Here is a 13,889-nt window from a genome sequence, read left to right as displayed (position 1 = left end):
TTGGCCTCTGACCCCCAGGGTGGTTAAAGGACAGGTCCCACAGCCACTGGGCAGTATTGATACAGGACAGGCCCTGTCCCACCTCTGCTGGCTGGCCCCACTGACTCTGGTGACATGGTGCTGCCTGGATGTGGTGTGGCCCAAGACTCCTTGAGCTGAGACCATCCCTGGGCTGGCTGCTAGGCTGCCCCTCGGGGCCACTGGTACTGACCTTGGGGCGGGGTGCATCTGAGGCTCTCAGGAAGAACTGACATTAACTGGCCTCCAGCGGGTGTGACGACTCACTGTAGGACTGGCTTTGCTGCCCCAGCCTGGACAGGAGGCCCCTCCGCTCGCCCGCCCAGGAAGATTGCAAGAGGAGGCCAGCCCCTCTGGGTCTCCTGGCCTGACGTCTGGAGGAGAACACTGGGGCAGCCCTGGGACAGGGAGGGCGCAGATGCCAACTTCTGTTTAGCTGAGCTGAGAGGTTTCTTGGAGGGGGCAGTATTGGGCTGGGTTCCAAGGGCTGGAGGCTGAGGTGGTGGCCCAGAGCTGCCTCCCCCCCACCCCACCCCATCCACAGCCAGCCTGGCCGCATCCCCTGCGTTTTCTGGGAATGTGTGAGGCTGACTGTGCTTGGTGTGGTGGTAGGGGACAGTTGGGGCACTGGCCCCAGGTCGGGCAGCCCCGCTGGTGGCCAGCAGGCCATGAAACGTGGGTGTGTAACGCACATGCTCCCTGCTTTATGAGCAGGTCAGTTGTGTTCAGGGCAGGCGGGCATGGATTTATAATTAGAGCATAGCCCCAGCCATCAATAGGGGGATTATTAGAACTGTAAATAGGACTCGAGGACCCAGGTGAGGTGTGTCCCCGGGTCAGGGCATCGATCCTAGAGATGGCCTTGCACTCGCCATGCTGTGTGCTGCTGTGGAGACCCCAGGGTCCAGCCCCCTGGTCTCGTAGCTGTTGGGCAGCCTGCGGCCCCCTGTCCTGGGATGTGGAACTGAGTGGGCAGGGCTCAGCCCAGTGGGCACTGTCATCTTGGCTGAGGCCAATGTGGGATGCTGGGAAGGAATAGCCAGGCCTGACCAGAAGGGCTGGACCTTGGAGTGGGAGGAAGGGGACCCAGGGCTCCAAGGGTGCAGAGTATTGGAGGCCATGCTGGAGCCTGCCCTGGTGGTCCTGCTCTGGGTCTTTCTGTGGCCATGACTGTCCTGGAGAGCCCTGAGTCCTGGTAGAGCAGCCATGGCCAGCTTGGTGCCATTAGAGGCCCCTCCCACATCCAGCGTCCACGAGCTCAGAGTGTGGCCCTCTCTGGACCTTTCCACCTCCTGAACATCCAGGCAGTTGTGGAGCTGCCCAGCAGGAGGCCCAGCAGTCCATTCCAGACTGTCAGGTGGGGCAGCTCTGCAGAACCTGGCTGCCCCAGGATCTGGGCTCTGGGCCTGTTCCTGCCTTGCTAGCTCTAGGGGTGCTGGACTGCCGCAGGCTGCCTCAAACCCCCTGCCTTAGCCTGCTCCTGGGACTGCCAGGCTCTGGACACACTGTTCTGAGAGTGCCCATGGGGACCTTCACAGAGACCAAGGAAACCTGTGCTCATTGTACCCCCAGAGGTTGTGGGGTGGAAGCCCTGGCCTCCTGTGGATACCCCCAGATGACAGCCGAGGAGCGGAGGCCCCTGGAGCTAGGGAGTCTCTCTGTCCCTGGTGCTTGGTGGCACTGGCCTGGGGTTCCTGCTGCCTGCCCTGGGCCTGCCTGCTCCCTGCTGTGAGCCTTGCAGGAGGCTGATGGTGCCCCTGCCCTTGTCCCTGGCTATAGGCTGGAGGGGGCTTAGGTGGGCTCAGGCCTGGCTCTCCATGATGCTTCTTGACTCACTGCTGGTGCCCTGTGCGATCCCCAGGTCAGGGGTTGGCAGGGTGGCCCTCTTTTGAGGCTGTGATGATGCTTCTGTGGTGTGGGAGTGGGCAAGGCCCCTGGGGGGTAGGACTTCCCAGTGTGGGCTCTCCAGGTGCCCAAGGCCTCTGGGTGATGAGGAGGAGCTTCAGGGGGTGGGGGAGTCTGCTCACGGAGGCTCGAGCATCCCTTCCTGCCTGTGCAGGGTGAGGTAGCGTCTGTGGGTTCAGCCTGACTGCCCGGCCACGCCTCAGCACCCTCTGTAGTGCCTGGGGAGGACGCTGGTGGACGCTGTCCTTCAGAGTCCACAGCTGTGGAGTCTGGCCCAGTGCGTGTAGGAAATGGGTGTTTCTGTATTTCCTAAACCGAGTTTCGCGGCCCCTGGAGTCTGGAGCGGTGGCCTGGGCCCTGCCGGCTGGCTGGTGTCGGGCGCTGGGAGCGAGGCGCGGGCTCTCTAGCCGCCGGCCGGCCTCACGCTCCGCTCTCTCGTGCTTTCCCTTCCGTTGCTGCTCTGGCGCCTGCCCGCTGTCTGTCTGGCCGCCCTCCCTGTGTCCCGGCCCCCGTGTTGTGGTCTCCCCTCTTGCCGGCCCTCCCTCCCCGCTCCGCCTGGCTTTGGGACGGCTTCTTTTGGCATGCCTGGGCTCTGCTTCTGGCAGGAATTGGCAGTGGCCGTCCACCCGATGGATGGAGCCCTGTCACGGCAGCTCGCGGGACGGTGGAGCCAAGGCACATGCAGGACTCCTGAGACAGGTCAGTGCGGGGAGGCCCCGCCACTACCCACGTGCACCGCCTGGCAGGACTGAGCAGGCCTGCTGGGGCCAGCAGGTGGGTAGGCCAGGGCCCAGCTGTCGGCACTGTGGCCTCCGTCCCCCTGGGCTGGCAGGCAGGCAGGTGCGTGGTGTGGCTGGGCCTGGCACTGGGATGCTGCCTGGGCTCCCTTGGCAGTGCCATCACTGGCTGGTGAGAGCCACCTGTAGCACCAAGTGGGCTGTGGGTGGCACGCCCCCTGCCCACCTAAGAGCCCCTGGCCCTGGGATGTTGGCTGGGTGTCCAGTGGGTGCTCAGCCAAACCCAGCTCTGCTCCAAGGAGCTCTGGTGGCCAACATCGTGATTTTAAGATTAATTCTTTTCTATGCCACTCTGCTCAGCAAGGGAATTCAGATCTTAAAACAAAGTGATACAAAAATACTTTGAGGTGAGAGAGTGGCTTGGAGAAAGGGAGGGCCGGCCAGGCTGGGCTCTGAGGGGTGTGGAGGAGTTCCTGCCTCAGGCTGTGGTGGGTATGGTGTGCTGGCCCAGTGCCTGTGAGCTGCCCCAGCTGTCCCTTTCTCCAAGCTCTAGGTTTTCCCTGTATTGCCACTGACCTTTCCTTCCTGCAACTGTGGGGAGTGCCCACTGCTCTGGGGGCCAGGAGGATGCTGGGCTTCCACTGATCCTTCACAGACGAGTTCTGCTCCATGTCCTAGAAAGGGTTTGGAAGCCATTGTTGGCTGTGGGCTTGGCAGGGTGAGACTCTCCTCCACGGTGAGGAGGACTCTTTCTGGAATGTTCCTTCCTGGGCCTGGGTGGCATACCTGCTTCTAGCCTGTGCCCCTTGGGAGACCCTGAGGACAGTGGACTCTTCCGCCCCCACATCACCAGACTAGACAGACCTGTGTTTCAGCCAGGCCACTGCAGCCCTATGCCAGCCGGACAGAGGACGCCTCGGGCAGGTTTACTCCGCTTGGTGGAGCTGGGAGGCTGGGAGGGTCTGGAGCAGCTGCCCCCCGGGAGAAGTGAGCCCCTGCCCCCCAGAGCCAGTGCTGCCTGGGGTCTAGGGCTCCAGATATGCTGCGAATCACAAGCGGAAGCTGGTCCTGGGTCCGCTGGGTGCTTCCTGGGGAGCATTTAATTACATTTGAGCTTCATTATGGGGCTGTCTCCTTTCTGGAATTTATTTTAGCTAATTAGTTGGAAATGCCAGAGTAGTATTTCAGACAGCGGAAGCACAACACGTCCTCCTACGTGGGCAGTTAGTGCTTGTGCCAGATACTTACTGTGGTTTTTGTCTGATTGTGTCTCTGGGCCCCCGCATGTGGTCCAGGTGAGAGGGGTACAGGGCCCTGTCCAGCTGCCTTGACCTCGGGGGTCACTGCATTTCTAGAACCAGGCCCTGGTTGCAGGGCCCCTGCCATGGCAGGCCAGGTGCACGCCATGGCTGGCCCAGGGTCCTCCTGCCTTGCCTTGGGAGCCAGGCCTTCTCCCTGCCTCCGTCTCCCAGCCTCTTGGCCAGGAGTCAGGGCAGGGGTGTGCTGGGGTGGGGTGGTGCCTGGGCCGTGGGCGTGTCTGCTGCCCCTCTGCTCCTCACCTGGACTCTCCTTCCCTGCAGGCTGAGGCAGCGGTGGCTGCTGTGGCGGTGGCAGACACGGTCCGAGATGGTCCCCCCATGGCGGGTCCTGATGGCGTGTCCAAGGTGTGGGGCCGTGGGGGGGCCTGCACATCGGCTCTGGTCACTCCAGCCCCAGGCGCCTCTGCAGGGGGCTCTACAGGCCCCTCTTCGGCCGCAGCCTCCTTCTTTATAAGGTAAGTCCTCCCGGGGCTGTTTGGGCAGCAGTGTGCACCAGAGTCCTATGGAGGGTGATGAGGGCACCTGGGCCCCTGCCCCCGATGGCCTCTTAGAACGGGGCCTTGCCAGCTGTTCACCCAGTGGGTGGAGGTGGGAACGCAGGTGTGGCTGGCTGCCCAGTGCTGGTGCCCTGGCTTTCTGTCCCAGGCTAGAGCTGGGTTTCTGGGAGTGACTGGCTGTGGTTTGCAGGCTCAGACCCTGGAATGCCCAGCAGAAGCCGGGATATGGCGGTGGTCTGGTTCCTGCAGAGGGAACATGGTGCTCAGGGTGGGGAGGTGGGGGTTGGCGTGCAGGAGCAGAGTCTTCTCTTCTCCCCCGCCTCAGCCCCAAGGCGGACCCAGGCCCGTGGCTGGGGGATGTGGATCACAGGATGTAATCGCGGTAATGAGTGGTAATGGCGAGCCCAGCTGCGGGTCAGTGTCCCATTAGCAGCCCGCCCGGGTGCTGATAAGCCTGTCCATGAATCACGCCAGGCAGGCGGGAGGGGATGCCTTATCAGTGCTGTTCCGGGGGCTGCAGGCCTGATTGGGGAGTGACGGGGCATATGATTAGGGCATTGTCGCGCTGGGCTGAGGGACAGGCTGGCGGCTGTGCGGGTCTGCCTCCTGATGGATGTGGCTTCAGCCGCCACCCCAATCAGGTGCAGAGAGCCCTGCTGGGACCCTCTTGGGGGGGGGCGGGGGTCCTTCCCAGCCTGCTTAGGTGTGTGCCAGCAGTGGTCAGCAGTGCCCCGGGAGAGTGCAGCTGGTACCGTCCCACCCTGCCTTGTCCTGATTTTCAGGGCCTGTGCCCTGGGGCTCCTGGGGGACCGTTCCTAGGTGGGAATGGAAAGGAGACTTCCTGCAAAAGAAAAACCACCTCCGCGCCCCTGGGTCCACCTTGCCGCTGAGGCCCCTGGTGTTTGAGGAAGGGTCTTGTCACTGAGGAGTGCAGGGCGGTGTCCGTCCCCCACACCGGCTCATTAGCGACCCCGAGCCCCAGCAGAGCGGGCGCTGTGCCTTTTGTCTCCGCCAAGGCTGGCGCTGCTCCCTGCCTGCTCAGCGGCTGACCTTGGGAAGTTACCATAGAAACAAAGAAACAAGCGCATTGGGCTGGGGACCAGAGGCAGGTTTCCCGAGGGGGGAGCCCTGCCGCCTGCCATTACTTCCAGCCCATTAGCTGCCCTGAATCACAGTGAAGGCCCTTCTTCCTGAAGGCCCAGGGCAGGTGGTGGGTCCTGGGTCAGGTTGGGGGTGGGTGGCCTGCCAGGTGATGGTCCTGGCAGGGGACCCCTGGTGAGACCCTGACCCAAGGGGGTGAGATCAGGGGTGCTCTCGGCACATCTGCCTGCTCTCTGGCTTGCTTGCTGGCTTTGTGGGGTGGGGACAGGGCTTGTCAGAGTCATCAAGAGACCATGGGACTTGGGCTCCTGCTGGCATGTCCTGGGCTCCCACCTCTACCTCAGCAGGACCGAGGGCAGCTGGCCTCAGCGTGCCCTGCCCCTGGGAGCCTTCTAGGCTGGGGTTGGTGGTCTTTCTGTGGAAGTGGCTGGTGGGTCTTGGGCACTGGAGGTGGCTGGAGGGTGGGGAGGTGGTTCTGGGTGGTGTGCCTTGGCCACTGCTGTCCCCCTGGGGGGTTAGCCCACACCCTGCCCTTGAATCCTGGGAACGGGCACCGGGTGCAGATGTAGGGGTACTCTGGGACCCTCCTCACCCTGTCCCTGGGCCTCTCTGGCACCCACCGAGCCCTGGCCTCATTTCATTGGGGGCAGGACTGCAGCTTCTTCCCACGAGGCCCCTGAGGAAGCTGTAGGGTAACCCCAGAGGTAGGGTGGGTCCAGGGCAGGAGGCCGGCAGAGCCCTGGAACAGACTGATGAAATTCAAGCCTGCTCACACTGCTGACCTCAATGGAAGGCACAGCCTGCCTGATGCTGGCCTCCCCAGGGGTGGGATGTGGCTCTGCCTTTTAGGGTCCCCTGTCTTGGCTTCCCGCCCTGCAGCAGGTGCACCGTTGAGCTAGGCAACAGGGCTGGGCTGCTTCTGTGGGAGGTGTGCTGTGAGGTTCCGGGGCCGGCGGGGGGGCACAGAGGCCTGCTGGCAGGTGGTTAGAGGTGGAGGGCCTGGGCTCAGGCCTCTGGGAGGCGCTCTTGAAGCTGTGTGAGGCCCGAGGGCAGTAGACACAGGCCTGGATCCCCAGGGCGCAGGTGCCACCGCTGCCATCAGCTCAGGACCCAGGAATTCAAGTTTCCGAGGCCGAGGACTCCTGGCGTGGGAACTTGTCTCCTGCCCGGCTTCGCCTGGGCGCACACGGTGCCTGCTGGGGCTCTGTGGAGGACTCCTCCGTGTGTTGTAGATTACTTTTATTTTCTGTGGTGACACCTCGCTAGGAGGAAGCCATCCCCGGGGTCTCTTAAAAGACAACTCTTATTAAAGATGAGAGGAGTTTCTCGCATGCCGCCCACAGAGCTCCCCGTGGTGGGAGGTGGGGCGGAGGCTGAGTGGCCCCAGGTGTGGGCCCTTCTGTGTTGGGTCCTGGGTGGACGGAATGGACCCAGGGAGCTGGGCACGGAGGGGGCTTTGTGGGAGGCGGGAGAAATGGTGTGGGGTAGGGCTGGGAGGGGAGCTGTGAGTGTCACTGGTGTTGCCTGGCGCCCGTCTGCAGCCCGCTCACTTCCTGGTGGCCTGCCCCTCACCAGGGGCTTCTCCACTAGAAGGTCAGGACGGGCACAGAGAGAAGGGCTCATCCAGGGTCACCTGTGCACAGTTTCATGTGGGAGATGACCCTGGGTTTCCTGTGCTGGAGGACATGGGGTGGGTTGTGCAGGCCTGGTGCTGGGCACAGGATGTGGGCCTTGAGCGGGTGTGCCCAGGGGAGTGACTGTGTAGAGCAGGAAGGTGGAGGGCTGGGGGCTGCCAGGAAGCCCACCCCAGGAACTGGTGAGACCAGGCACAGCAGACTGACCTGGGATGTGTCCCTGGGTCTGCTTGAGGCACGGCCTGTGGTGCCTGGGCCCGTCCTATGTGTGTACATCCTGGATTGGGGTCTGCTGGGTACCCTGGGAGTCCACAGCAGTGGTTGCCAGACTCGCAGGTGTGGGCGCCCATCAGAGGGCCCAGGGGCTGCTTCCGCTGACTGTGGTATCCACAAAGGACCGAGGCTGTCTCCTCTGGGGAGGGCCAGGCATGGTACTCATGGTAGCACCATTAACTGATTGCCTCATATATGCAGGCACCTTGAAGGGACCGCACGAGGGCTACCAGGGGTCACGTTATTCCACCTTACAGGTGCGGCACTGAGGTCCTGCAGGTGGTGGCCTGCAGCCTGCCTCCCACAGCAGCTGCAGGACTGGAGACAAAGACAGTGCTTTTCAGGGCCCCACACAGAGCAGGGAGTGGTTCCGCGTCTGCCTGGACCCCCTGTCACCTGCCTGGCCTTGGTACTGGGCATAGTTGCCAGGGAGGGGACACTGCTGTGGCTCCAGCAGTTCCACCTGGAGAGGCGACACCCCGGCCCTGCAGCCACACTCTGGCCACGTTTCCTTGGAGTCTCCTGGCATGGTGGGTGGAGTCTGAGGGCGAGGTAGCCTTATGCGTGTGTGGACACAGTGCTGTAGTGACAGAGATGGCTGCTGGTGCTTCTCCTCTCCAGGGCTGCCCAGAAGCTCAGCCTGGCCTCCAAGCGCAAGAAGCACCATCCTCCACCTGCCCCTGCTGCCCGCGGTACCTCTACCTACCCCACGGACTTCAGTGGTGTCCTGCAGCTGTGGCCACCCCCGGCGCCCCCCTGCCTTCTCAGGGCTGCCTCCAAGACCAAGGATAACCCCGGCAGCTTCGGAAAGGTAGACCAGCCCCGAGGTCAGGTGGCCCCTGGGAGGTCAGGGGTGTCTGGGAAGGTGCAGGTGGTGGACGGGCCCCACTTCACTCTCCCAGTTTAGGCAAGATGGTCAGCAGGGGTGCAGATGGGGAGGCTGGGGCCCTGAGGTGCAGCGCCCAGGAGGAAGCAGGAGGCTTGGAGACTTCCTGTGGCAGGGCTGCAGGAAGTGGTGTGAGGTTGTGTGTTGGGGGGCCCTGGGGGCATGTGCCGGACAGCCAGGTCGTGGACTGTGGGACCCCTGCTCCGGGGTCCTCTTTGCCTTGTCCTCACTGGATTCTGGGAGGGAGGTGGGATGCCCTCTCCTAAGTCACCATCTCCAGGCAGATCCCAGCCATGGCCACTGAGAGAGGAGTTGATTTGGGGGCCCTTGTTTCATGTGGGGACACAGTGGCCTGGAGAAGGCAAGGGCTCTGACTGGGACTGGCTGGCTGGTCCTGGCCCCTCTCCAGAGCTCTGGCCCTGGGCCCTGTGGGTTGCTGCCCCTGAGGGGCCTAGAGAAGCACCTCACCTCAGCCTGAGGGGCATCCGAGCTGGGACTCGTGTGCTCGCCTGGGCACGGCGGATGCTTGGTGCACAGCAAATGGGGGGCAGGCTCACGAGGCGTGGGGCCACAGGTGGACCCCAAGCCAGATGTGTGCCCGTGGGCTTTCCTCTGGCCTGTGGCCTTCTCTGCAGCCCAGTCATCCATCCCGGATGCCCTGGCTTCTGCTCAGCATTGCCCAGCCAAGGGGCAGGCCCTACAGGCGGGCACCCTGCTCAGGCTGTCAGCAGGCTTTGTGCTCCCAGGGGCTCCAGCTCCTCGGGGATGGGCCTGGACAGGAAGCTGAGTGTTGCACTGGCTCTGCCCCCAGCCCCAGGGCCCAGGCTGGCCCACCTGCTCTCACAGCCCCTTCTGGAAGGCAGCTGTCTTCCATCAGCTGGCCTGTCACAGCATCGTGGGCCAGACACGCTTCGGTCCAGGAGTCCTTCCCTTACCACATCCCCCCACAAGGGACCTCCTGAGTGTCCACATCTGGGGACGGTTATGGAGCCTCATGGCCCAGGACCCTGCATAGAGCTCAGGATGGATGCCCCGCCCCCGCCAGGCGAGTCGATGGCAGTGAGGCTGCCATTGGCGTCACAAAGCTTACCTGGTGCCTGGACACTAGGTTGGCCAGCCCTGTGCTCAGGGTCAGGAACCTTCAGTGAGCACACGAGCCTCAGACACCTGCAGTCACCTGGCAAACTCCCCACCTCTGGGCTGACCAGCTGCGTGGATCTGAATAAATTAATGTCCCCTCTTGGTCCCAGGTCACCACACCTGTGGCATATGTGCTGGCTGGGTGGCCTGGCTCTCTGGGTCCCTGAAGTGGACATTTCATGACCCAGAACTGCTGATTCTGTCTGAGCTGCCCTGGGCTCAGGGGCAAGGGCGGCAGCCTGCTGCTTGGAGAGGTGGCTTGCTGCCCCTCTGGACAGGTGCTGGGGTGCAGTAGCTGTCCCTGCCTCATGCACGGCATGGGGGGGAGAAATGGGAGGAGGGTGTTCCCACCCCAGTGCCTGCGCCTGCTGGGTCTTTGGGCCCTGCTGGGCCTGTGAGCTGTGTCTTCCAGCAGTGTCCTTAGGAGGAATCAGCCCCATCCCGTGACCAGGAGGGAGGACGGGTCCAAGCCTGGCTGACTTGGGTGCCCAGTGTCTCCACCTGGAGACAGTCAGTCCCATGAAGGGCAGGCAGTCTGGATGCTGGTTTGCCCCTGTCCTGGCCATGTGGGATGCAGACCTGGAGGACAGCTGGGCAGTCGGGACGGAAGGTGGCACCAGGCTCCCAGCCCAGCACTGGCTCTGGGCTCTGATCCGGGCTGGCCTGGTCACTTAGCCTGTCTGTACCCATTGGGCTTCTGCTTGGCAAAGTGGGTGTGGTGGTCACTTCTTCTTTAATTCTCATAGAACCCTAAAGATGACCAAAGTGAGGCCCTGAATGGAAGGACACACCTCCCAAGGTTACAAAGCTAGTGGTGGGTGTCGGGGGACACTCCCTCAGGCAGGCCATGAAGAAGTGAGGGGCTGCCTTCTGAGCTCCGCAGCCAGAGCTGCCCTGTTCTTACTGTCACTGTGTCATTTCAGGCCCCGAGGTTTCCCTCCACCCCCCAGGGCCAGGCCCAGGGGACTTCAGGCAGCCCTGGACCACTCAGCACCTCCGCCAGACCAGGAGCCCTGGCCTGCAGCCCCCCAGCTCCTGTTACTCCCGGTGCCCCGCGCTCCTCCCGCGCCTGGTGTTATTAGTGCTAATGTCACAGCGTCAGAAATGCCTCCTGAAAAGCATTTAATACTGTCACAGGAAAGAAGTTAGATTACATTCAGTTTCTGACATTAATGTGCTACTTAAGATAATTCATCATGTTGTGGTATTAAAAAGACATCCCCTCTGCGAGATGCAGCACCCCCTCCCTGCCTGGGCCACCTCTGGGAGCTGCAGAGCCTCCTTTTTTATGCAAAATGTGGTTTTCTTCTCTGGCAGGCAGCCTCAGCCATTCAGGGCTTTGTGATATCTGCACATGGGGGAGAGGCTTGGTGTGCTTGCCTCCTGAAGACTGTCATTTCCCGTGGTAATGACAGGGTCTCTCCTGGCAGACAATGGCCTGGCACTGGGACAGGGGCAGCGGGGGGCAGGCTGGACAGTGCAGCCCCTGCCCTGTCCCCTCCCACCTGGGATAAGTGTCTGCTCCAGAGGCAGCCAGCAGGAGGTGTGGGCCCAAGTGGGCTTTGCCACCTCTCTTCTCTGCTAGGAATTTTCTTGAATCTCCAGACCCATTTGGCTCTTGAAGCGGTGAGGGGCTCACGCTGAAAAAAAATTGCCAAAAATTACTGGGAAGTGCACATTTTTCGTCTGCTTTGCAGCAGCGTCTGGAAATGAAGTAGTTTTGTTCATGTCATCTGGGAATAAAAGCATCGATTCTCGCCTGATGGAGCCCAGGTTCTGATGAGCACAATAGCCAAGTGCTCCTTCGCAGCTCCCAGAGGGTGGGACACCCCACTCCACTCGGGGAGGCTCTGCATATCAATGTGCTGCATGCCCAAGGGGGTGGATGGTGCCTGTGCGCACTTTCCACGGTAAACCAATTTTACTGGCGTTATGTATCTGCCACTTACAATTAAATCCGTGAAAAATATTGGCTCTGAAATGAGTCTCGGGTAATTTGATTTACACTGACGTGGGGAAATTGGAGATTTCATCAGAGAGTGGACGGTGGTGTCCTTCAGAAAGCAGAGCAGTGCCTGGCTCTAGGAGCCCTGACCCAGGGTGGCCCTGGGGGGAACAGTGCCTGCCCACTAGGTCACACGCCCTGGGGCCCCCTTGCACCCATGATGGTATGCAGTGCTTCTCTCTGGGCCCTGGGCCAGCCCTGGTTCCTCTGAGGGCCTGGGGCACAGCCTCAGGGTGCATTCAGAGATCTCTTTTGTGCTTTAGAGGGATACCACTGGTTCTGCCATAAGCCCAGGCTGACTGGTCACCTGCAGGGCTCTCAGAGCTCAGGCCCGGCTCATCCCACTCACCCTGCCTTGTTCCTCCGGCCACACGGGACTGGGTTATATATTGGAATCTCCACTGTCTTTCTGATGACCCCAGTTCTGCAGGGACATAGAGTTTGGGGAGCATGGCTTTCTGGGCGGGGGTCAGAAGCACCAAGCCCCGGGCCCCTGAGGTGTGTTTGCTTGTTCATTACACAGCTGTTCTGTCTCCCTGGAGTGTCATGAGAGCCTGGAAGGCCGTGGGCCGGGGCCGCTGGGAAGAGGCTTGTGGGGGCAGCAGGGTGCTCCCTGTGCCTGCGCCCAGAGTGCACTGCTTGGCAGGGTCTGAGCACCTCTCTGCTCCTGGAGTGTCTGGGGCCCCTACCCCTGCTCCTCTTCCTTCCCCGTCCCTGCTCCGCACACCCTGCGGGCCTCACCCTGCCCTGGGCTTCGTTTTTTTCCTGCCCCGCTGACCTCATACGGGATCTGCTCTGGCTGCATTCCTGCAGTGTCGGGTGCCCGTGCTGAGGCCTGGTCCGCTGTCCTGACTCGCACTCCTGCCCTGTAATTAGCTGCCAGCTGGGTGGGGGGCGGTGCTCATCTGCCTGCTCTACCCGCCCCCCAGGTGAAAGTCATGCTGCGCATCTGGCCAGCACAGGGGGTCCAGCGCTCAGCCGAGTCCATATCCTACCTGAAGGTGGATCCCCGGAAAAAGCAAGTGACCCTCTACGATCCAGCTGCCGGGCCCCCAGGCAGCGCGGGCCTCCGGCGTGCTGGCACTGCAGCTGTCCCCAAGATGTTTGCCTTTGATGCCATCTTCCCCCAGGACTCGGAGCAGGTAGTGGGGCGTAGCTCCCGGGGACCTGGGGGACAACAGGTGGGGTCTGTGCTGTGTCCAGGAGGGTGAGGGGGAAGTGGGCCCAGTGGAGCCAGTGGCGGTGGCTGCTGGCTCCCTGCCTCAGCTGCCTCTGCCCCTGCCCCTGGCTTCACCCCTCAGCCCTGCCTGTTCCCTGGGCCGGGTCTCCCGGGTGCTGCTGGGCGTGTGGGAGCCCACTGTCCTAGAAAGCTTTCTGAGAGGTGCTGTTCCACCCTTATGGTGGGGCACCTGATGCCCCAGGGTCCTGCAGGCAGCGTGGCCGTGTGTCTGCGTCGTCTGGTGTCCTGGGTGTGTGTCCATGCTGGCAGCAGCGCTTCTGTCTGGCTAGCGCGTCCTGCACGTGTTGCGTGTACTCTGCTCTTCGCCAACATCCCACGCTTCCTGTGCCTGCAAGAGCTCTGTGCACCTGGCCACGTCTGCCAGCTTAGCTGCCCCATGGGCTGACCACCTGTTTGTGCCCAGGACAGAGGCCTGAACACCTGCCTGGTCTCTCCATCCCTAGGCTGAAGTGTGCTCGGGGACAGTGGCCGATGTGCTGCAGTCTGTGGTCAGCGGGGCTGATGGCTGCATCTTTTCCTTTGGCCACATGAGTCTTGGTAAAGGCTCCCTGTCCCTGTCCCCCATCTGCATTGTTGCAATCCCTGGGCCCTGCGCCTGGGTTGTGGAGGAAGGTGGCTTTCGCTGTGGGCATGTGGGTGGGGTCTCATGGGGTGGAAGCTGGAGCTTCCCAAGCTGGGAGGCAGAGGGATTGCCATGGACAAGAGGCCCCAGGGTCTCAGTAGCCCCTGATTACCCGAGTATCCTAGGCAGGGCCCAGGGGACCCGTCCCTAGTCCGAGTGGGTCTGAGGCCTGAGTGGCCGTACTGGACCCTCACACGCCCCGTGGCCCCCAGGCAAGTCGTACACCATGATCGGGAAGGACAGCTCACCCCAGAGCCTGGGCGTGGTGCCCTGTGCCATCTCCTGGCTCTTCAGGCTGGTGGAGGAGCGCAAGGAGAGGACGGGCACCCGCTTCTCCATCCGCGTCTCGGCCCTGGAGGTGTGCGGCCGGGACCAGAGCCTGCGCGACCTGCTGTCTGAGGTGGCCTCTGGCAGTCTCCAGGACACCCAGTCTCCAGGCGTGTACCTGCGAGAGGACCCCACATGTGGGTCACAGGTGCGCCTGGGCCACTGTCCCTCCACGGTCAGAAGGT

General features: G+C 62.4%; 1 protein-coding gene across 1 annotated transcript in view; it reads left to right on the top strand.

The window, feature by feature from the left end:
* Kif26a (kinesin family member 26A) overlaps positions 1-13,889 on the top strand; it is a 34,172-nt gene that overhangs the window by 13,194 nt on the left and 7,089 nt on the right. The window contains exons 4-8 of the mRNA XM_026405552.2: positions 4,241-4,434; positions 8,106-8,295; positions 12,445-12,657; positions 13,199-13,292; positions 13,590-13,852. Of these exons, the coding sequence (XP_026261337.1) occupies positions 4,241-4,434; positions 8,106-8,295; positions 12,445-12,657; positions 13,199-13,292; positions 13,590-13,852 (954 nt within the window). The remainder of the gene's footprint in view (positions 1-4,240; positions 4,435-8,105; positions 8,296-12,444; positions 12,658-13,198; positions 13,293-13,589; positions 13,853-13,889) is intronic.

Source organism: Urocitellus parryii, chromosome 6 (genome assembly GCF_045843805.1).
Source record: "Urocitellus parryii isolate mUroPar1 chromosome 6, mUroPar1.hap1, whole genome shotgun sequence".
NCBI lineage: Eukaryota > Metazoa > Chordata > Mammalia > Rodentia > Sciuridae > Urocitellus > Urocitellus parryii.
This window is presented reverse-complemented; position numbering and strand designations above follow the sequence as displayed.